Source organism: Vidua chalybeata, chromosome 5 (assembly GCF_026979565.1).
Source record: "Vidua chalybeata isolate OUT-0048 chromosome 5, bVidCha1 merged haplotype, whole genome shotgun sequence".
In the NCBI taxonomy this organism is placed as follows: Eukaryota; Metazoa; Chordata; class Aves; order Passeriformes; family Viduidae; genus Vidua; species Vidua chalybeata.
Window position 1 is genome coordinate 7,176,699 of NC_071534.1, and position 23,883 is coordinate 7,200,581.

At 37.3% G+C, this 23,883-nt stretch overlaps 1 protein-coding gene across 1 annotated transcript in view; it reads right to left on the bottom strand.

Moving 5' to 3' along the window:
- The window catches only part of ANO2 (anoctamin 2), a 138,548-nt gene that overhangs the window by 96,592 nt on the left and 18,073 nt on the right, over positions 1-23,883 (bottom strand). Inside the window, exons 3-9 of the mRNA XM_053942726.1 lie at positions 18,304-18,402; positions 14,488-14,639; positions 13,303-13,357; positions 12,699-12,747; positions 9,744-9,799; positions 9,448-9,489; positions 6,579-6,643 (exon numbers count right to left, since the gene is read on the bottom strand). Of these exons, the coding sequence (XP_053798701.1) occupies positions 6,579-6,643; positions 9,448-9,489; positions 9,744-9,799; positions 12,699-12,747; positions 13,303-13,357; positions 14,488-14,639; positions 18,304-18,402 (518 nt within the window). The remainder of the gene's footprint in view (positions 1-6,578; positions 6,644-9,447; positions 9,490-9,743; positions 9,800-12,698; positions 12,748-13,302; positions 13,358-14,487; positions 14,640-18,303; positions 18,403-23,883) is intronic.

Genomic DNA, 23,883 nt, shown 5'->3' on the forward strand with positions numbered 1-23,883 from the left:
ATATTCATATGCAGGTAAATAGTTAAATGTGCACAACTTCTGTTTCCACATGTGGCCTCTCACCTCTGTCTTTTTTTTCCCTCCAGTTTGAAAGAACAAATTTCCATTTCCTATCAAAATACACACATGTCACCTCCAAAGACATCACCTCTTTTGGGTGGGACCTGTCAGTCATGTCCATTCAAAAATACAAGTTTGGCTGTGAAATTTAGGTAACATTCAGGCACTATTGAACTTAGCCTGAGACAGCTCTTAACACAAAGAAAACGGAATTCTAACTGCCTACAAAACTCCACAGTCAAAGCGGGACACCCTGGGAAGTTGTGCAGCACCCTCAATCATCAGAGACTTGACTTTGCAGTCCTGATGTAGATATACACATCTTCTGCTGGATCTAGCTTTTGAAAATCCCACTGCAGGAGGAATCTGGGTGGTAATGAGGATCCTAGTGCTCGGACAGTGGTCTGAAGCCTGGGAATTATGTTTATCAGAAAGCAGGGATCTGTTTTTTCTCACCACTACAATCCAAACCTACTGGTTTAAAATTCCATCTCTCATACAAGCAACGATAAATAAGACCAAGCCCTTGCCAAGAGAGACAGAGAGAAGCACTTCCTACAGGACTGGCAAAGTCTGTGAAATGCAGAGCTGTAAGTAAATCATCTCACTCCAGTCACAGGCCTGCATCCAGCAGAATAATTCAACACAAATTCCTTGGTGATTTATGCACCACAAGCAAAACCCCTCTGCTTTGCAATAAACAATGGCTGGAGCACTTGGGTAAGGCCTGTGATGAGAAGTCCCAGTGAGGGGAGGGAAAAGTCTCTACAACTCAGCTGAAAAGTGCTGCCCTAGCATCAAACTCCTAAAATGGAGACCATGGATGTATGGCATGATAATAAAGGCCATTCATAAATAAACTGGGGTTGTGGGCTGTAATGAGATCATGCAAAAGGAAAAGAGATATAATTATGGGGAAAATGTTGATTTTTCATCAGCTCAGACTCTGCTCCAGAGTCCCAGATGCTTCTGGCCCCCTCCAGGAAGCTCTCTGCTTCTGGCAGGAGGGACATCAAGGATGAGTGGATGCTGGCACAGCACTTCCCCTGCACCTAGAGCTTTAATGATGATGAACTGCAAGCTGAACGGATCTGACTGGGTAGGAATCTTTACTGTAGAGATTCTTGGAACTATAAAAAGATGTTTGCCTCAAAGTGCAGTAGGGTTACAGCAGAAGATATGCTCAGATTATTGGCTCAGGCCTGTGCTTGGCAGAGCTTTGGAAAGGAGCTGGATGGACAAGTGCCAAAGATACTGGTAGAGCTCATGGGCATTTTCCTACTTAGTGCTGTGTTTGCTCAATTTCTGCACTTTCCCAGGCTTAAAGCTGATTTTTTTTTTTCCTAACACACAATTCCTTGCAGGCAGCCTCAGCATCTCTGTGAACGTTGAAGATTTGCCTGCTAAAGACAGTCAGGAAAGAGTTGCAGGCACACAGTGCATTAGAGAGAGTTTTTCAGCCCCTGAGAGATAACCAGATGCTACAGGGGTGTTTCTGCCAAAGTGGCTCCATTTCACAAAAAAAAAAAAAAAAAAAAAAAGGAATATTTGGTGAGATTAGTTCACCATAATAACAGAGGAGGGACAGAGAAGCTGAGCTGGAAAAAAAAGCATACAAAAGAATCGCTACTTTGAGGATCAATAACCCCATAGTTATAATAAGCAGTGACTGAATAACATTTCCTCTGGGACTGGGCATCCCAGACTTTATTTTCAAGTCCTGAGAATTTTAGACATTATGTGGAGCAAAAAAGACTTGAAGATGTGACTGCAAATCATGGTGGTGAACAAAGAAGTTATTTGTTCAGGCATTAGGCAGCATAGAAGGGCTCAGCTGGGGCAAGCTGCACAACAAATTGATCTTAACCACATTTTTGCAAAGGAAGAAACACCTATCTTTAAAGACAATAAAAACAACATTTTAGCAGAAGTCCCCTATTCTTATTTTATCTCTATTTTAAAACTACCCTAAGTAGGGTAAGCAGATACCTCCAGGTTTGGGTTTTTTTTGGTGAAGATTAATGAAAGAAGCAAAAGGTCAGAAGGCAAACCAGCACTGACAATTTGGGTGCCTGATTGCTTACATTTAGTGCTGTCCTATGCAGGCCCCAAGGCACTCAAAGAGAAGGCAACAGTTTCCAGAGCTGAGATGGTCAAACTTTGGATCACAGGTCTGTCACAGCTTTAAAAACTGCCAGGAGAAGCAAACTCCAGGCTTTAGAAACACAGCATTCATGGTAGGAACAGCAGGGGGACTGGGGATGCTCAGTCAAGAGCAGGTTCAACATGGGTACACCACAATGAAAGGCCAGAATTCATTACACACCGAGGTGAAACAATTTTCCATACCAAAGGAAAACAGAGTTAAAGATAGGAAAGAGGGAATTTATTAGCTAGACAGTTTGACCAACAGAAACTCCAGAGTTTTGACTTATGTTCTGTGCACTATAAATAATATTTTAGTTAACACGCTTTCCCTACCTGCTCCTGCAAAAAGAGTTATTGTATACGTAGTCTCAATTTCACATGTCTTCCCAGTTTCAGGCTTTACAGCAAGAGGCATTTGGAGCTTTGAAAGTAATCTCGCTCTAGATTATGTAGCTGGTTAGCTACTAAAAAATTTGGTGAAGTTCTAGAAATGGGAAATAGAAATTAAAATATGGAAAACCATTAGAAAATGAGCTGGGGCCTGTAGAAGCAGTGATATTAAAATAAGCTCCACCTCGATTAGAAATGAGCCAACTCTGCTTCATTTTCCTGGGGTAACGTAATCTTATATTAATAGAGCAAGAGATTAAAAGGTGACATCCTCTCTATAAGGATGGTCTGCTCCTAGAATTTCAGTTCCTACTTGGCTTTCCAGCTGCAGGTGCTTCAAGATGCCCATTAAGAGGAAAATGTGCCAGTTTTCCATGAGTTAAGGTTTTGTCTCGGAAGGAAAACCACATCTTTGTGACATCGTAACCTTAGATTACTCCCTTCATCTGTCATTTAGAGCTCCAAAGTGATAAATGTTGCATTACAAGCACAAATAAAATTTATCATAAATTTCTACTGCGCTTCTTGCACTTCTGTGTATTTTCTTGACTTGATAAGTCATCAGAGGTGTACTGCTAAAAGACAAAAACAATGACTGCAAATAAGATCAAGGAATACTTGGTCCAAAGAGGGCGGAAAAATTCCTGAAAGTGGTGCAGTGTTGGAAGAGGTGGAGCTGTGTGATCTCCATCCCAGGAGATTTCAAAATGCATGCGCAGTTTGATCTGGCTTTCAAGCCAGCTCTGCTTTGTGCAGAGAGGAGGTCTAAGGACAACCTATTAATTCTAAAATCATGTTGTTAAAACTTTGATTAATATTCAATAGTATGTAAAAATATAAAACCTGTTTTCTTTATGCAAGGTCATAAAGCATCTTCCCTGTCTCTGGATCAACAGTAGCATCACTTCAGAACTTGCTAAAAACTGAGTTTGAACTCATCTTCATCTGAGAAAAGAAAATCATCAAAAATAGAAGAAAATCACTGAGCCACAGATGTTTTTATAGCATTTTTTAATATTACAGTGCAAGGATTGAGAGGAATTACTGTTGATAAGTGCATTCCTATAAAAAAGTCACACAAGAGAAACTCCTCTCTAGTGAAAATCAATACTTAAATTAGGATGTCAGAAAAGGTGCCTTAAAACAGACAGACCTCCAGAGCTCTGCACATTCTAAAATTGCAGCTCTCATTTTCTACTTTTTAATATATCCCTCAGGCCTTCCTGAGATGACTAAGGTCCAGTACTTTTCATTCATCATTTTCAGTACTTTTAGCATAAGATATCTGCTAGCAAATAATTCATGATTTCTCTCTCAAATAACTGTTTATAATCCTCTTCATTTGAGTTCAAAAGAATCAAACAAAAAAAAATTGAAATTCATTCTTGGACTTTCATACACTTTTGAAAATAAAGCACTGCATTAGGCAGACTGTGTTTCAATGTGTTTTTATATCTGGATGTGCACTGAGAGATGAGGTGTTGTAACATCTTACAAATCAAACTTCAATTCACACTGTATTACTTGCACAATATGCACTATATATTTCCTTAAAGTCTTTAACTGAAATTGTTCTGCTGTAGAATAGAAATATGTAACATGCACTGTGTTCTTATTTGGTGAAACCTTCCTTATTCGCAGCTGCATTTCCTTGACAAAAAAAATTTGCTCTTTCTTATAGCCCAAAGCAGTCCACAAAGACAGAAAAAGGATATTTTTACAGATTAAGAGATAGGATTGAATGGAATTGTTGGTGAATATTATAATGGTCCTTTATTTCCTTTTGTTATTAAGAACTTCAAAATTTTCCAAGCCTGACTGTGCAGTTAAATTCCCTGAGGATTACAGACATTAGAAGAGAATCCCCAGGCTGTACCGAGAGTGAGCATAACAAAAATATGGTTCCTGTCTTTGGTGTACAATCAACTGGGAACTGGCACAACTGTATGGTCAGAAGCACCAGAAAAATTCTACAGTGCCACATCTAATCTTCCAGCATAGACACTTGAGTTAAAGAATGACTTTCAGTTTGCATTCCTACTGAATAAGAGTGAAACACTAATAGTTAAATATATGTTGCAAACTGGATTTGAAAATTCAACAGAGTTAATGCATTTGAAAACAGGAGGCAGAAAACGCTTTGAGTAAAAAGGAAGATAAATGCTGCTTCATCTGTCCATCAAAGCCTGAATTTAAACTTAAGTTACACCAGGAAAAAAAAAATCCAGAAAAAAAGCTGAGTATAATCTAAGCAGTCTAAGAAAGGAGGGTCACAGTAAATTACTGAAAAGCACAAAGTGTGACTGATGTCTGCCAAGGGAATAAGTATCCACATCAAGGCTGAGCTCAGATACCCCCATGGCACAAAAGTATACCAGCAGGAAGAAAGGGGTGGCCATTCTCCAGGTACATCTACACTAAAGCTCTAACATTACCCAGGAAATAAAAAACACATTTATTTTAGTGGTAACAGTCAAACTTGCAGTCAAGCAAAATATGGAAGATAAAAGCAAGAAAAGTCATCTCTGAGAACAGACAATCAATTGCACATGTCTGGTCTTCTTTTTGTTTCTCACAGAAGTTTAAACCACAGGATTTCTATGAAATCATATCAGCACAGTGAAACATTATAATGGAGACAGCAAAATACAAATGAAGATGGAGTGCAAGCATATGTACCTCTATTTTTAACTCAGCTGAGCTGTCAGGTCTGCTAAAACTTGAGAGTTCCTCTAGTCAGTCACAGTTTCATTTAACACTGGTAATATTTACTAACAACACAGCAGGTGCTGTAATCTCATTCTGAGTTTACCTGTTCCGTACAGGAGCTTGTCCCACATAACTGCCATACAAAAGGTACATAAATTTTGCACCAAATCTTTGAAACAAAACAAGGTGGAAATTTCCAAACCTCACAGAACCTTAGTAGGGTTTGATGGTCTCAGTTCCACTTGCCAGTTTGCAACATCTTGCTCCCAGTAAGGAGCAATTCCTCTCACATTAAAAGTTAGTGCTTTACTCTCTGAAAAACTACATGGAGTACTTCAGCTTTAGCTCAAAATATAACAAAATATTTTACAAAGCTTATTGGTTATCCATATTACCAACAGCAGCTTTTGCAGGCAATCACATAGGGGCAGATCATGTAATAAAAAATGGTTGGGGTTTGGTTATTCAAAAGACAAATGGTAACAATTGTCATCTTTTTTGCATATACAAATGATTTAAAAACAGATATTTGATGATTTTTTTTCTATTTCTTAATATCTTAGTTCATTTCTTTCTAGGTAGACATCTTATAAAAGAATATTTCTAGTCAGCTGTTTACTCAATTTTTTTTTCTTCACTCGGTATTTATAGTAGAAACAAAATACGATAAAACAAAAATTGGTTTGTTTTGGCTTCTTTTAGTTATTGTGGGAAATCCTTAAAAATTATGACTGGTTTGTTTTGTCTTATTTTAGAGCCAACTTCTTCCATGTTTGTAAAGAAAAAGTTTATAAATATACAAAAAAAAACCCTACTGGGAACACATATGGATGTGTTCAGACAAATAAAACTTGTAAAACCAGGAGTAAAAAAATCAAATCCATCTCAAAACTGTCAAATACTTTCACACTGATTCATGATGTGAACACCAGCTTCTGATTATTCGCCAGATTTTGTGATCATACCCTCCAATAAAAATTCACCAATGTAAATGGCAATTCCTCTCCTTTGAACAAATCAATACCTGAAAGACCCCAAAAACAAGTATGACATTCTTCCAGAAATAAGCACTATCCAAAAGTATAGGTAACAATGGTTGAATGGATTTTGTTATAGTAAATTATTATCAGAGCCACAAAAAAAAGCAGGGAGGACATTATTTTCAATGTTCTGATCAATCCAAGATTCCATTTGCTGAAGTAAGTGAAAATGAATTCATCTGCATCACCTCAGAACAAGGTCCCTTGGTGTTTTTTACAAGTCCACATTACCTTATGAGATCGATAGGCTGAAACTTGTAAAATGCTCCATATCTTGCCCATTCTTGATACAGCAACTAAAGAAAGAAAAAAAAAACACTAAAACAAAGACCTGAAAATTAACTTGAAACAAGTTATCCCTTCTGTTTTCACAAACATCTTCTAAGAGTTAAAAATACTTGCTGCACTCTTGGGGCTGCTAAACCCACCAGCGCCCATAGAAAAGCCACTTGTGTCCCCATGCTGGGGACATCACACAAGGCCACGTCTGCTGTTGGAAATGCAGATTCCCCCACAGCTTACAGAGAGCTCAAAGGAAAGACCAGATTCTATGGAAACTTCTTGCAGTGGGAGGAATCCAACTGGAACAGGAGCAGGGATAAAAGGAAACCTTGCAGGGCTGGGGTAGGTTGACCATGACATACTCAACTGCAAGAGGCAAAGAATTTGGGATAGTCTTGCTTATTCCCTCTTTCATTCCCATTATTTATGTGACACAACCTCACTGAAGAGGATTGTCCTGGCTGCCATAAAGATATTTTCATATGAATACTTGTTCTTGCCTATTCAAAATCACCCCTTGCTATTACTCCCCAAGCATTGCCTACAAAATTTTATTTATTTCCATAAATAATACTACTAATAAATGCATTCACTCACATATACAGAAGAAGTTAAAACTATTATGTTCCTAAAACTCCCCAAAGGCTGCTTTGAACACAGCTACAGAATGGAATTTGAAGAGCAAAAAGAAAGTTCTGTCTAAAATAGCATTCCATTTAGGAACAGGTACTTTCTGTAAGTTTATAGGAATTTTCTAATCTGCTTCTAATAATAGGGATGCTGTTCTAGTATATGATAACAGTGGATTTCCCAGGTGGGTTACAAAGCCCTCATGGATTTTTTAATGTCAAACATAGAGATAGCAGTGAAGGGTTTCAAGTTGCCAGTGGGCCAGAAACCTAAAGACTAAACCAGTGTTTATACTCATGGTGAGTTATCACCATTCTGCTGCTCAATACCTTTCTTAAAAATACTTTTTTTTTTTTTTTTTTTTTTTTTTTAAGCAGAAATCACACTGAAACTGGGAAATCCCTTTAGTCTTAGGAAAAACCGAAACCCCATCAGTCTCAGGTTTTCATTGCATATTTCTAATTTTTGTAGGATGGGACAAAAGTGTTGCGTCACTGTGCATTTTCTCCAAGGAAATCCTGAAGAAGGCTCATAAGGATTAACTTTTTATGTTATAAACTGGTACATAAACCTTAATTACTTGTGCTGCCCTATTGGCTTAAGTACCCCATAAGGACTGAGTTCATATTTGGGGTTTTTACAAGAGAAAACTGAATTCAAAGATACAGAGACATTAAAATGGGCAAAATAAAAGGGGGCAGAAGAAAAAAAGAAAAAAGCTTAAAAATGCCCCCCTTTCTTCTAAACCTGATCAGGGTTCTTCAGGAAATTAAACACTGAGACTATTAGATTCAGATAGAAAACAGATGATGTTATGCATAGGAATACTACAGAAGATTCAAGGCCTAGGCAGCAGGGACATATGTGAATAATCAATGAAGTATTTCTGGAAAGAAGCTTTTATGTTTTTAATACTTAACACTTCATAACTGAGCCTAATAAGCAGAATAAAAAGAGGGCAGCACAAGATGCAACTAGTAGGGGGAATATTTTTCCAGACACTGGTCCTTCTAGGCCCTCTTCTCCCCCATTCCATAGTACCCAATTTTCCTCCATTGACTAATGTTAATTTAGTTTTTTTTGTCTAAAATATTTGTTTTCCAAGTCAGTAATCTGTGGAGCTGCCTCTCAGAGAAAATTCTGCAAGTCCAGAGGAGACAATGCCTTCATGAACAAAAAGTTCAAAGTAACAGACACAAATAAAAGAGCTTCTTTTATAGTTTGCTTTCTAACTTTGTTTTGCTTACCAAGGTTCATACATTAAATTAAATTGTATACGGCACATGAAGACATCTAGTGGCTGAATGGCAACATTATTTACCAAAAACTACAAAGATTATGTTTTCAAATTTTACTAATTCAGCATTGAAGAAATCAGATTTATTTGTATGAAATCAGTGTTCATAGTATAGTAAATACTGGAGGTTTCCAAACATTCCCTTTTTCTTGATTCTGCTCTCTTCCCCTTTCTCTCCCTACTATTTTCCCTCTGCATTTCCTATCCCATGTTTGCATATCAAGGAAAATAAAATGAAGAAACATTAGAGAACGATATGGAAAGGATCTTAATAGATTACTTATTAGTAATCTATAAAACTAAATTGATTATTTAATAGTAATTAAATGGTTTTTTCCCATTTCTAAAAGTAAGCATATATATTAAACACAGTTTGAATTCACATTTTCTCTTGAGGATTGATCTATTTTTGAATGTCTTTTGATAGCTAAAAACTTTATTTACAAAATAATTAGAAGCAGATTTTTAGAAATTGCATGCAATTTAGTTGAATGCACAATCAAATGAAAAGTACAACTATATTTTATTTTAGTAACCACAGCTCTCTAGGAGCATTTGGTTAGGAAAATAAAAATATTATATGAGTTATTTAATAATTTTAGCTTCCTGACATGTTGAAAATCTTGTATACGCATGCAGAGGGAATCTGGAAGCATTTCAAGATGTAAATTTCAAATTAAATTAACTGACATGCTTCATAAGAAGACATTATAAAAATCTTGGAGAAACATTTTTAAATGCAGAAATAGAGGAAAATTTGTAACTAAAAAAGCATATGCATTTGTTAAAACATCTACTTGTTTGTACAATGGCTAAGGCTTTACAATGAGATTTAGAACATTATTTATTACATTAAATATAACATGAAATAAATTTTGCAATTTATTTTACCTTTCTTTCATTCATGTCATCATTTTGGCCTTCATATTCACCCTGGAGAAAGAAAATAATTTAATAACTGACATAAAAGCAGAAAAAAACTAAGGAAAAGTTTGGTTACCTGTTCCTATATTGTTAATTTTACTTTTAGGTCACAACATGAAATGTACTTATATAAGAGTTTTCATACTAGAATCACACTTAGAAGAGATTTTCAATATCACAGCCAGCAAATAAGAATGTCTGTGAATGGATGTATCCTGAGTGACACCAGCAGAGAACTGGATTTTTTCATAGTGCATACGTACATCGTGAAGTGGGTAGGCTGCATCATAAACATTGTTTGCTATTAATGTGCCAATGCCTAAAAGAAAAAGAAAAATTCAGGTGGTCAACAGGCACAATTGAGCAGAAAACATTATTGCAGATTTCATTTCATGACATTCCAGAGGGGACAGAGCTGTGTAACTGACAATATTCAGAATGAGAATCGAGCCACATAGGAGTTCCTGGCTGTGGAAAATGTTTTTTTTTCAGAGAAACTCACTTCCATAAAGTGCCTTTTCTTCAGTGAACAGCACAGTGCAAAGACTCTTCTGACTATTTACTCACCCTGATAGCAAAGAGCCACGTGACTGAGGAGCAAAGCATCCAGAAGTCTTTCTTGAATCTTTACAATGGTCAGAACTACAGATCCCACTGGCCAACAATTAAAAACAACCCCCACAGAAACTTCCACAGGAGTTTGTGGTTATGAAATCGTAGAATGGATTGGGTTGGCAGGACCTTAAAGATCAGCCAGTCCCTACCCTCTAGGCACACCTTCCTTTATCCCAGGTTGCTTAAAGCCCCATCCAACCTGGCCTTGGGCATTTCCTGGGAGTTTAGTTTTGCACGGGAATTCCCAGCAGTGACTGCAGCACCTGTAGATAGACACAAGATCCTTACTGGCTTTCAAGACCTGCAACTCTTACAGCAATTCCATCTTCAGTCTCTAGAGGTGAAAACAATTGTTCCATAAAAAGGCAACCAAAGATGAGTAATTTCTAATTATTAGTTATATAAATAAATAAAGATAGATGTATAAATTTATTCCAGGCCTCTCTGCTTTCAATGCCCAGAAAAACAATAACCAGCTATCATGTCTTAAGTGATGAAAAACATTCCATAGTCAAATTACACACTGTCCTGAAATATTTGGGAGAAACCTTCTAGTCAGAGATGCTAGACAGGCAGTACCAATAAATGTCTTCCCTGATAGGACAAGTACAACTACATGCATTCACAGAATCAGGAAATTATGCTTGGATACTGTCATGCCTGCTCCTGAAAACATCCAGTGTTTGGAAGTTTACAGTGGCTCAGAGTTATGTTAGAAGAAAATAAGACTTCCTTGTATAATATCGTAGGAGTGGAACCAGGTTCAGCCTTAAAAAGATATAAAAAAAATCCATAAGCAAATGTGTTTGAAGTGTTGTTATTTTCATAAAACAGGTCTATAAAACCAAAGACTGCTATAAGCACTTCCATCATCACTGTCCTGCCTCGTGTGCAAAATGAACAATGAACTCTAATAACAAAATAAAAAAATTTAAAAAATCTTTTAAACCTCTCCTGATGAGTGGTTTTAAGCTTAAGACCAGTGAGATGGGAAAGCCTTGGTGACATATGAAACAGAGGTCTTTTGGGGGAAGATCTCAGATGATCAAAGGAATAAGTGAATTTAGGTCAAACATGATGCACAATCCTGTTCTGGCTACAGACCAGAAAGATGGAAAGGATAGAAATGCTAAAATAGTTATTCCATGTCAAATGAGTTCTTGAGCTGACCTGAGCTTGAAGTGCATCACGCTGTATTTTCATGCTGGAGTTAAAAAATTCCTGAGAAGTTATTACTAGTCCTTTGATCTCTAATGATGGCTTTTATTCCACTATAAACCAGAATAAGCTATTAAAGTAAAGAAAACCTTAAGTAAGAGGCAAGTATCTCCACTGGCAAAGTGCTCTGTACCTTCCTACTCTGTCCTTGAGCTTCTCTCCAGTTTTCTCCACAGCAAATTCCAAAGTCTCCAGGAGGGTTCCCAGCACTCCAGAAAAATAAGGCAGCATTCCCCTCTATTGCCCCACTGGAGACTTTTGAGCAGATCAAAACATAGAACAACACCAAGTAAACAGTTTAAAAAGCAGCAACTGCCAAACAATGTTTTAGAAATTGAGAATGCCTGACATTTTTAAAACCATATTTTCATTTTTTTTAAAGGAAACAGTGTGGCAGTCATAAATTTGAAAGTTTATACTGGAAAAAGGCAAGCGGTTTTGGTTGAAAAAGAAAAAGCATTTGGTGTGGTTTTCATCTTGCAATGCTTTTCATGTAATTAAAAAAAAAAAAAAAATCTATCTCCTGTCCAAGAAAACCTAAATTAATCTATTTTCCTGTACCAAAAACACATGTTATTGGAGCTTCCCTGCCCAATATCACACCAGGACTGTGCAGAATCTTGCTGCAGCACATTATTTGCCAGGAATGTTACCCTTGGACACTGTGATCTGTCCATAGGTGGTTGAGCTTACAGAAAGATTTCCACAAAATATGTTAGGGAACACCATCCAACACTTCTTTTCCATATGTGACATGATCTCACATGGTGAAAGAAAAAGAGTAGAAAAAAGAGTATATAGAAAAGAGTAGAGAAAAGAGAATATGTCCACCTGCATAAATTCTGAACCTCAAGAAAATTAAATAAATTTTGACCCTCAAGCTCCAAGTATTTCAGCATTATCCCAAAAGTACCTTCAAAACAGTCATATTTAAATCATATATTTCACTAGACAGCTCAGGGAGGTAATTTTTAAAGCTGAAGCAATAAAAATAATCTGGAATGGTGAATTATTCAATTGAAATGGCAAGAAAAATATAGTCCCGCAAGAAATAATACAACATATTGCAGTTGACATCTGAATTTTCCAAAGCAGATCATACAGTAATCAAATCCAATTTTATAACAATTCATGAAATGTGAGTTATGTGCCAGATACTGCACCTGTAGAAATGAAAAGCCAGCTCCCATTACCATCTAAACCATGGACTAGAAATTATGATTTTATGCCTCAGAAAAAAAACATTTAGTTCAATCTCTATTTTTTTTTTCTTTTGGGAAGATGTGCCAGCATATTTTGTGTCCTGTCAGAAAAATCAATATTCTGCGAGATACCTAAAAAATCCCTTTCAAAAGACCACTCTAATTCTCTTTCCTCCACCTTACCCATGCTGTTTCTGGCCTTTGTAGATGTGCGCTTCAAAATTTCCCTCACCTGCAAAAAAGAACAGTGGGATAACACACAGATCCTCTTTTAGCATGAATTTCATCATGGAATTAGCAATAAAACAAAGTTCTAAAATAGGTGGCTTCTGCAGTGTTCATTTGCATAAATATTTCAATCATTTAGCAGATTTTATTAATGGATTATCTGCCCTAACATCTGTGGGCTAAAGCCTGCTGTGTTATGTCCTTATAGATATATATGTCCTTATAGAAGTTATGTCCTTATTTGAAGTATAAGAACTATATGCAGGAAATCTAGTTAAAGATTAGGAGCAGAGCTGAAAAGAGCTTTGAACACTGAAGAGGAGTCAATAGCTTCCCTGCAGAGCATTTCCCACTCCTGAACCACCGTGCAGCTCCCAAAACGAATTCCTTACATACATATATGTCAGGAATTCGTGTTCTGCAAGAACACACAAATGCATAAATTAATGAAATCAGCAAAGTTGAAACTAAAACACTCCCTGCAAATCCCATTCTAAACCCCACTAGCAAATTCCACTCAGCAGAAAAAGACAAGGATATATTATTTTTATTAACTTACTATTCGGCTGCGGGTTGCATTGTCAAAAAAGGTGTCTTTGTCTTTGATGTTATACCTAAAACATTGAGGTAAAAGAAAATCAGCTCTGTTTTAAGACGTGGAAGCAACATGTAAGACAACATATAAAATTCTATTTAGAAGTCACTCAGAAACCACAGCTAATCAGAAAAGCAGATGTTTAAAGGGAATATGGATGACATAGTACAGCATAACAGAATGTGCTGTGTAAGACCCAGTCATTCAGAGCTCCACCAGGATTGCACTGATGGTGGGCATAAAAATGCAAAATTATTAGTTAATATAAAATGCCTTTTGGCAAGAAGAACCTCTCTATTGTTTACAGAAGATGACCTTTTAATATTTTTCTTATAGCATCCCCTCAATATAATAAGATGCTGAGGTTGTGTTAGTAGGTTTCAACCAGCCCAATGCAGATGTTCATTACTCTTTTCCTGGCCACTCAACAGTCAGCAATTCACTTGATTTCAAATAACCATTCTACCAGAATTATGCCTTCCCTTAAACCTCAAAATCATCATATGTGAAATTAGCTTCCCAGTTTATTCTCCTCCATCAATTTGACTCATATTCAGAATTAATTAAAATTGTCAGAGGGCAATAAATTAAATGGTGGGTCACTGTATTTATTACTGAATTTTATTTATTGGACATAAATACAAGGAGACACCCAAGAGGAAAAAAGACTGTTTCATGTCAAACTGGGCCCAGAAATATTATTCTGAGTGAAAGAGCAGGTGTCAAGAATTCCTTATCTGCATTTTATTAGCTGAGTTTTAATTGCTACAATAAATCTATCAAGATGGAAAATACCGCTGTATTTCTACTAGCTCTTGCTTTTTTCTAAACAGGCAGTAATATCCTTAACCAAATAATCATGAGTTTGGTGGGAGGATTTCTACATTTCAAGCTAAATATACTGAAATTGATTTGATGCACTGCTTCCAGTGCCTTATCCTACAGAAGAGGAACACCAGCAGAAAGTCTCTGCAGCTTGTATTTCTGTTAATCCACTGAAAAAAGGACAATTTTGGATGTTCCCTCAGAATTTCCAGATATGCTTGATGAACTTCTGAATTTTGACTGAAATGTGGGAAAAAGAAATTACAACTCTTAAACAATGCATTCCAGCTTTCTTCACTGTCCATCACATTTTAAAGTACTCACAAATATATTTTCTCTCTGGAAAATGGGTAGGACAAGGTTTTCATCTTGGTATCTTCTTGCTGTGGCACCTGGGGTTGCAGAGGTTCAGTCAATTTGCACCATATTTCATTTAACGTTTTGAGTATTCCCTTTTCTTCTGTGATTTCATACATCTGAGGAAATAAAACTGTACATTAGTATGTCCCTTTCAAAATTACACTAAAATAAAGGAAAAGAAATAATTTTCTGTACACATATGTTTAAACCTGTAATTAAAACAAGTGTCTTCTCTGAAGACATATTCCCATATAACTGTAAGCAGCTGAATCCATATGGGTTGCAGTTCCAAAAAGTTCTTGTCCCTCACAGGCTAATTCCAGAAAAAAACCAACAAAACCTCAGTGCAGAATTATTAATACAAGAAAAAAGAAAACCAGTTCTTCACCTGGAGCTCCAGGTACCTGCTCATCTCACAGTTAAACCACCTGTCCAGAAGGATACTATTAAAATATAATAATATTAAAAACTTTACTAAAATCCAGGGAAAAAACAGCTACATCTACTACCTGCCTCTCATCCTCTAGGCAGGGAACCTTAGAGTAGAAGGATATATAATTAGTTAGCCAGGACTTATCCTTTGTGAAACCTTATTGTCTGTGCCTGAGGAATGCTTTGTCCTTTAAATGCCTTTCTGCTGCAGATGGTATGATTTTCTCCGTAATTATTCCAAGTCCTGAGGTTGGAATATTAGGGATGTCATTTCCTGGCTCTTCCCTCTTGTAAATTGTAGTAACACCGAGTAGCTCCCATTCAGCAAGTACCAAGTCCTTTGGGAGCGGATTGAATGGGTCCTGCTAATTCCTTCAGTACTCTGGGATCAATTCACAGGGTCCTGTGGACTTCTGGACATTCAGTGGATACTGATGCTCCCTTAAAAATTCAGTGACCACAAATGGAAAGTCACAAACTGTTCCCACAGCTGCATTCTTCTGCCTCAGGACCAGGCAGTCCAAAATAATTAATATTAAAGGCTGAGACAAAAAAAAAAAAAGCATTGAAGACCTTATTTTTCCATCATCCCTGTTTGTCAGGTGACCATTTCCAACAAGGATTGGTCTGGTATTTTCCTCACACCTTTTCTTGTTATTAACATCATTTTAGAAGTCTTTTAGTTGTGTGGCACAACACTGGCCAGTTTGAGCTCTAGATGAGTTTTGGCCTTTTGTGTTTTCTCCCTGAATATGCGAACCACAGCTTTGTAAACTTCCTGTGAGGCCTGGTCTTGCTGCTAGAGATAGAAAATTGTTTTTTCGTCTCAAGCTCCACGAGGAATTCCCTGTTCAACCAAGCAGTCATGGAGCACTCAAAAGCAGATTCCCAGGGAGCAGTGCTGAGTAGCTCCCTGAGTGGTTTAGAGTTTACTCTCTTGAAACCTAGAGCAACAATTCTGCTGACCTTTTTTGTTCTCATTAGACTGAATATTTTAAATTCAGCCATTTTGTGGTTGCTGCAGCTAAGGTGGTTGTGGTTGCTGTAGCCTTCTACTATCACATATCCCACACGCCCTTCTCTCTTCAAAAATATCCAGTCTGGAAGGGCATCTTCCCTAACTGGCTCACTGAATCCTTGTGGCAAAGTATTATCTGAAACACACTTCAGGAATTTCTCAGACTTGCTTGTCACAGCAGTGCAGCATTCCCAATTAATGTTTGGGAAGTGGCCATTTCCCACAAGCACAAAAAATTTCTCCTGCTTGCCTATGGAATGATTCATGAGTCCTACAAAATACTCAATGACATCTGCCTTGTTTTGCATCCCCCTAACCCTCACCCAGAAGATGTCAGCCTTATAATCCCTTAAATGCAGCTATTCCATACAGGAATACTGCCCTTCCAAACAGGACAACTCCTCCACCTCTCCATCTCTGCCTGTCCCTCCTCAACAGCCTTTACTTCCCTATCCTAGCACTCCAGTCACAGGATTCAATCCCCCAAAACTCACTAAAGCCAGAGACATCACAGCTCTGGCCACAGAGCAGCCCTCCCAGTTGTTCCTGTTTGTTTCCCATACTCATGGTTGAGCCTGGCACAGTCTCACTCACCAAAATAGCTCTGTCATCGTATCCAGAAGTTTGTACATAGTTAAAAGGGCCCAGAGGGTATCTTTTCCCAGCATGTCTTATATTCTTGAAAGATTATTTAAAACTGAACGTTTGAGATTTGTAATCAATTAGTGTTTAGAGGTGGATTAATACTTTCCCCTGAAAATGCCTTTTTTTTAATGGTTTAATATGATCCTTGAATAAATAAAAATCACAGAAAATACCTAAGGCGTCTTGAGAGTAATATTTTGTATCTTTGAATAAAATTGGAATTTTCCTTTTAGTGGTTACTGGATGAATTTTTTATTTTATATTGCCAAATCCCCAAAATGCAAGATTTCAGTTTTGTCAAAGTGGATTTTTTTTTTCCTTTCAAAGGAAATTCCTCTTTCAACTGTTTTTAATTTCAAAAAAACACCTAAACTCTAGGATATGAATCAAGCTTGTTTCTGGTAATGCTGCCCTTTCTACAGCTAGAGATAAGAAAAGATTTTTTTCTCCAAATCAGAGGAGAGAGGGAGGATGCAGAACTGTTGTGAATGAGGAGGGTGCCATCAGAGATTATCAGCTCCTGGACAGAGCTTAACCCAGGCCAAAATGATGGCAATACTCATCAATTAAAATAGTGTAAAATTTACTTTGGTGCATCTGCAAAAAACTTGGAGGAGAAAATTCCCATGAGAGTAGAAGGAGGGAGAAATAAACAGGCACTAAAAATGCATAAAAGGAATTAATTTTGGAAGAGATCAAAGAGAGGAGTTGAATATGTAGAAAGTTTCTAGGGGTACTGTAGCTGTCTAAAACCTACTCATTTTCAAAGATTGATTAGAAATATCCTTTTTTTTTTTTTTTTTTCTTCCCTGGGATGCAAACACATTGAGAGTATGCAAGATTGATTTGGCCAGTCTTCTGATAATGACAGGTTGTAACAGCATGAAATGTGAACCAGAATGAAGATTTTGGTGGGTGAAAACAAGATGAAAAACTCAAACAAAGATCAAACAACGCAGTCGGAGAAAACAAAATCAATTTTTCCTTTATTTCTAATGCCAATGCAAAGAAATAATTGTTCTTTAGTGCAGTTGATGAGTATCACTAACTAAAAGCACCAGGCAGTTCCCCTGACTCCAGTGGAGTTGTTAACCAATGGACTAAATAATTTCAGGAACACAGACTGGGGAATCTGCTACTCAGAATTTACAAGGTTTGCCAGCAACTCTGCTGAAAACAGACAGAAAAGAAGAGAGTGAGCTGAAGTTTTAGTGACAACAGGCAGGTCTGAATTCACTAAGTCATTGATACCATCAAAACAGATTCTCTGGGGAGAGCTTCTCTCTCTTTGGAGAAATCTTAAGACAGTGACCAGTTTCATACTATCTTTCACATTACCCCTCACCTTTGAGAGAATCTCCTTGACAAAAATCCAGACAGCTCCTGCCTTCTCAGCTTTCAAAGCCCTCCTTAACACTCACCTCTGTCATCACCCTCCTGCATGCAGTCCATCAGCCAGCTGCCTCTGTGGCCTTTAGAAACCCCTTTGGAAATCCCATCTTAAATATAGCTCTGAACAGTAAATCATCTCAAAAGATTTGGAAATGTGAAAAATAAGCCTGACAGTTCATTTTCTCTGATTTTTGAAACAAAGTAACTCCATGGGCTTCTATACATTTAATGATGATCCTGATCCCTGCTTCTTCAATCATAAAACATATTGATAGAAAATGAGAGATATTTACCTTTTTAGTGGGCATTTTTATTTTAAGGAGTTCTGCTTCTCGACTGAGGACTTGCCAAGGCGCGTGTATACGGACAAAACTCAGTCCTTGGCTCTTGTTCTGAAACACAAAAAAAGAGGAAACAATGTATTTAAATATTCTTGAACACAATGTAGTGCTAATATCTCAAGTTGTCAGCTCCAACTAAATCATTCATCAGTAGGCAGCAAACACAGGGAATAAAGAACTTCTGCTACAACAAAGTGATATTTTCCTTAAAAGCTGAATCTTTTATGCTCTAAAATCCATTAAGCTACTGCCTGCAGTGTAGCTGTGTGTGCACCAGGATGACAGAAAGCTAGAGGTCCAGATTTTGGAATTATGTGAATGAGAAACACCCAAGATCTGCTTTTTTTTTGTACATTGATATTTTAGAAGGGATCTGATTTCTTTAGTGGGCCTTTGTGTCCACCTGAACCAACAAGATTAAAAAAAAATTCTCCTGCTCTGGTTGGGCTTCACTTTAGTTCTCATTTTCAATTTTGTCCAACTATTTTCCAGACACTTCATCAGATTAGGGGTTCCTTACAGGGAATCTGGCTCAACATTTGTTGCCCTAAATATGTGCAGTTGGAATAGCAAACCTAAGGAAAACATAAAAATTTAACTTCTGAACAGAGATATGAACCTCATGTTTATGTAAATGATTGGTTATGCTGGTCAGAAGCATAAAATGCCCAAAAGAGCTTTGGCACAGCCAGTTTTTTGCAAGCCTTGCAAAAGATGTCCTGGTAGCACATCTGAGCTACAGAAAGGAATCCTGAGAGCAGAAAGCAGCACCCCTGAGAAGAACATGAAAATTAAATGAAGACAGTGTTTTCCTCAAGGCACACAAAGAAATTGTACCAGTAAATCATAGGGGTAAATGTTTGCTGTGGAAATGTAGGGAAGAAAAGTTGGGAGGGAGATTAGAAAGTGAACATCAGAGAAATCAAGGCAATGACCAACTGTCACACCATCTCCCATACTGTACCTCCTCTTGGAGGGGATTTCCTTGACAAAAATCCAAACAGTTCCTGCCTTCTCAGATTTCAAAGCCCTCCTGAAAACTCTCCTCTGCCATCACCCTCCTGAACACAGACTGTCAGATGATATCCTTTAGGGAAAGACATAAAAGTGGACACAAAAAGACTTTCAGGAGGAATTTCTTCACTGAAAGGGTGGTCAGGCATTGGAAGGGGCTGCCCAGGGAGGTGTCCAAGGAATGACTGGATGTGGCAGTGCTCTGGGTGGTGAGTGGTCAAAGGTTGGACTCAAAGATCTTGGGAGGTCTTATCCAACCTCCGTGATCCTGTTATTCAAAGGCTTCATTAAGGCCAAGATTAATGATCTTTGTGTGGCTGCTTCCATCTTTATGTAAACCCCAAACATGTGTTTGCTGAATGTGTCCTTCATATGCTTCCTGATTAAAAATCAAAAATAAAAAGTTAGATGGAAATCCTACTATTAGTGCAGTCATTTTGCTCTTTTTTTCCCCTACAGGTGCAACATGAATGATAAAAATCACTCCCTCACCTTCAGCTAACACTTCTTCAGTGGACCAATGCTATTTTAAAGAGCAGAATGAGCTGCAGAATCTCTCTTCCATCAGTCCACTGGGGAAGTCAGCTTTAAGAGATGGAAGGAAAAATTTACTGGGCATGAGCAGATGTTCTGGTAATCATGTGCTGAAAATAGATTAATAACAGATGAGAGGTTAAATTTCAGTGGGTGAAGATCAGGAGTTTCTTCTGAGTTTTTGGCTAAAATCAAGCACGTGTCCCTGTCTGGGGGATTATATTCCATGTTGGCAAGAGGAAGGCCAGTGTGATCTAATTGGTTGCTTCCACCTCAGGCTCATATGACTACACAGATTGCAAATAAAATTAGGCAAATAATTTGATTGAAAAGACCAGATGAAGAATGTGACCCTTGTATATTCGAATAAAAATAAATTGGAAAGTTGTGCTGTTCATGAAGTGATATCAGATGATGAGGAATCAGACCATTAAAAATCTTTAAAAAGCTTAAAAATCACCCCATGATGGGAAATTAAGGTAATTTTAACAAACACTAATGCAAAGTAAATAAAGCAGGGAAAACGGGACTAGGTGGCTCCTGCTGAATGGTAGTCAGAAGATGCAGAACAATGGGCTGCTGGATGTTCACCTTGGGATTCCTAGAACCACATCTCCCACATCTTCCTAATATTCAAATTAATCAAAGAATTTTAAAATAAATTTGAAACCATCAATTTAATATCATAGCTCAAGAGATGAGCCATCTAGCTCATTTTCTATGGGCTCACCAAAATGAAAACCTATAGGACTACTCCTTTGGTAAGATTCCTTTCCCCACTTTTCCAGGCTTCACCTGCAGCAGTTCCAGGTGTCTTTAAATGCCCTTTTTTCCTTATGACATCTGGCAAGGTTCTGCTCAATTAGCTTCTTTCCAGAGGGCTTCCTGTATTGCAAACATCTCCAAAAGTTAGAACTTGTTTTTCTCCTTGCCAGAGTGGATTTATAACTGCATACTGGAGACAACCCCTAACTGCTGTTAATCACCTGAAATGATAATTGTGCACATGCTCATCATTTTGATCTAATGAAATGCTGTCAGTCTTCTATTTTGAATGCTCAGAAATCACTCCTGCTGATTCATTGTACTCTGGATGTGTCACTAAAGCCAACATGTAGTGCTGGCAAACACTGGTTTTGTTAGACTGTTCACTTGTTATTTAATACAGCCATCCTTAATCGAGTCCTTTTTCACTTGCAGCTGATGTCCCACAGGACTTTATCATTGGCCCTGCATTGTTCCATGTCTCTATCACTGCACTCCCTGATTATATTATTTAAATTACGAAGGATTCCTAGGCAGATGACAAACAGATTTGTTGCTTTCATGATGCCTTTTTTTTCCCTGTCAAATCTATATTCCATATTACAAACTTCTTCCAGTAAGTTTCAAGAGTGGAAGTTTTTCAATAAATTCATTCAGAATTATTCAAGATATATTTATATCTTGGCTGCTTCTCTGTTTTCTGGAGTTGAATTTGGTTTTCCCATTCCAATCGGAAAGCTTACCATTAAAGTCAAATGGAAGAAAATCTGGAAGGTCTGCTTTGCTTTTCAATCAGCACTTGAAAAAAAATGTATTGGGTATTTCTTTCAGTTTATCATGATTCTTAGCAGTCTATAGCAGGGCTTTAACAGCAGCCTATTGCATTTTTTCAGTCTTGGACTGGAAACATATAGGCTGAATAAAATTCAAGTTTCTCCAAAGGAGGCTTTTTCTACCTGTCCTGCCTTAACAGTAAAACACATGAGTACCTGAATCGGCTGCAAGTCTAAGATTTATTGCAAACGTATCACCATCAAGGCCACAGCAGAAAAAAATGTATGATAACTACAGGTATTCTCATATATATAAAGGGATTATTCTTTTTATTGGAAGCTGAACGTTCTGAAACATGGCTAGACAAGCATAACTAAGCAAAACTAAATTTGTTTAGGCACCTCTAACATGAGCTAAATCATACGGTACTAAAGGCATCAGGTTTGTCAGTCACTATCAAGCCAAGAAAGGGCAAAACCAATGATTTTATTTTGGAAGAGCTCCAGGCTAATTTTTTTTTTATGGTGAGCACACTGTTCCTAGGAACTTTGCAAATACAGAATTCATTGCTGAATGCTACAGCTTAGTACTTATCATTTCCTCATCATGAAATCACTAATCACTCCATATTTAAGGAATACAGTTTATAAATAACTTACATTATTTTTACTTATTTTTAAATACTACTCAAAGAAAAAAAAATCTGCTGTGTATCTTAACAGGAGGAAAAAGTAACACCAAAGGGTAGAAAGAAGCTGAAAATAAGTTATTAACTAATGTCTAAGGGAGTCCAGGGAACTGGCAATCTTTCTAATGATTTTTTAAAAAATGTGCATAGGAAATGGAGAAGGCATAAAACCTGAAGCATGTAAAATTCTTAGGAAAAAAAAAAAAAAACAAATAACTGAACTTTAAACATTTTATCCTTCAGTGATTATGAAATGGACAGAAAAATACTTGGGAGCAATATTTTAATGGCTCCAGTTAATATAATGAGACAACACTGGGAAGCAACAATGAAACAGTTTGCAATGAGGAAAAGAAAAGACAGGTCCTATAAGCTCAGTAAAAGTAATCATCTTCCCATTAATTCCATCACCAAATGGATCCATCATGTCTGCAAAGGCAATTGTTCAAAATTAATGTCTGCTCTCCTGATACCAGCCCTGGAAATCGAGGCAAATACCAGAGTGATGTGATAGTGCAAATAAAAAGCAATTTCTTGTTATTATCCCAGAACTGTGGTCACCTTCATTTCACAAGAGCAGAGCCAAGTGCTGAGCTGTTGGCCCCCAGCACAGGTAGCACTGGATTGCATGACACAGCACTGCCAGATTCAGGCAGAGACTGTAAAAGTGGCTGTGTTTTCTGCCAAAGAGATTGAATTTCTATCTGTGAAACAGTGTGTTTCTGTCCCTAGAGCTTTGTGTCCAAGATACAAAATCAGTCCATCACCAATGATAGTGTGGGCCAGTTCCACTAGGAAAAGGAAGTGCAGGGCACTTGTCCAGGTGAGACAACATCCAGAATGCCCTGACATGGACATCTCAGTCCAGAGCAACTCCCTGCTCATGCTAGCTTATAGTAGAGGCTGTATCCTATAATTGTAGGCTGGTAATTTAATTCTGCCTCTTAGTCTGTGAAGACAATGGAACTTACCTCTATCAAAAGACTTATGTGAAGATAAATATGTTCCAGATTGCTCAAATAAGGCAATAAACTAATAAGACAGTATGGCTATATATTATGCATCTGTCACACTATAACACAAAATAACTTGTGCACACACACTAAGATTGAAAGAGCAAAAGGAAGCAAAAGGAGCAAACTTTATTTCTGACCTCGTAATATATAGAATTCCAAAAGTGGCAGTGGATTGGAGGATGAAATTGTCACCTCTCCAACCACACTGGTCAAACCAACAGATTACCAATTCTCTCCTCCCACAAAGAAGAATGCAGAACAATCATTATTTACATGACACTGCCTGAGAAACTCCAGTAGAAATATGTAAACATCAGAAGGCATAGAAAACTTTTAAAAGAACTTTAAATCTTTTAAAATAACAGGGCAACATACATCTTATAGTTTTTATATTTCCCTTCATGTAACCCTTTTCCCCTTGCCAAAGTTTCCCTTTTCTATTTCAATTACTTTTCCAGGGTATAGATTTACCTCAGTGCATGGGAACACAGACATGCTCAAGACCTTAAGCAAAGCTGCAATAATGTACACATTTTGACAGCTTACTTTTCTCTTTCTTAATTTCTACCAACAGTGATGATGTCAATATCCTGTTTATTTTGTTCTCTTACTCCCACCTGTGAACATAAACAGTTAAAGTATATAATAAAATATAATAGTGTGTATGAGCATAGAACAGAACACCTGGTCATGAAAGATCTGGCCAAAACACCTAAAAGAACCCTATAAAATCTCAAGTTC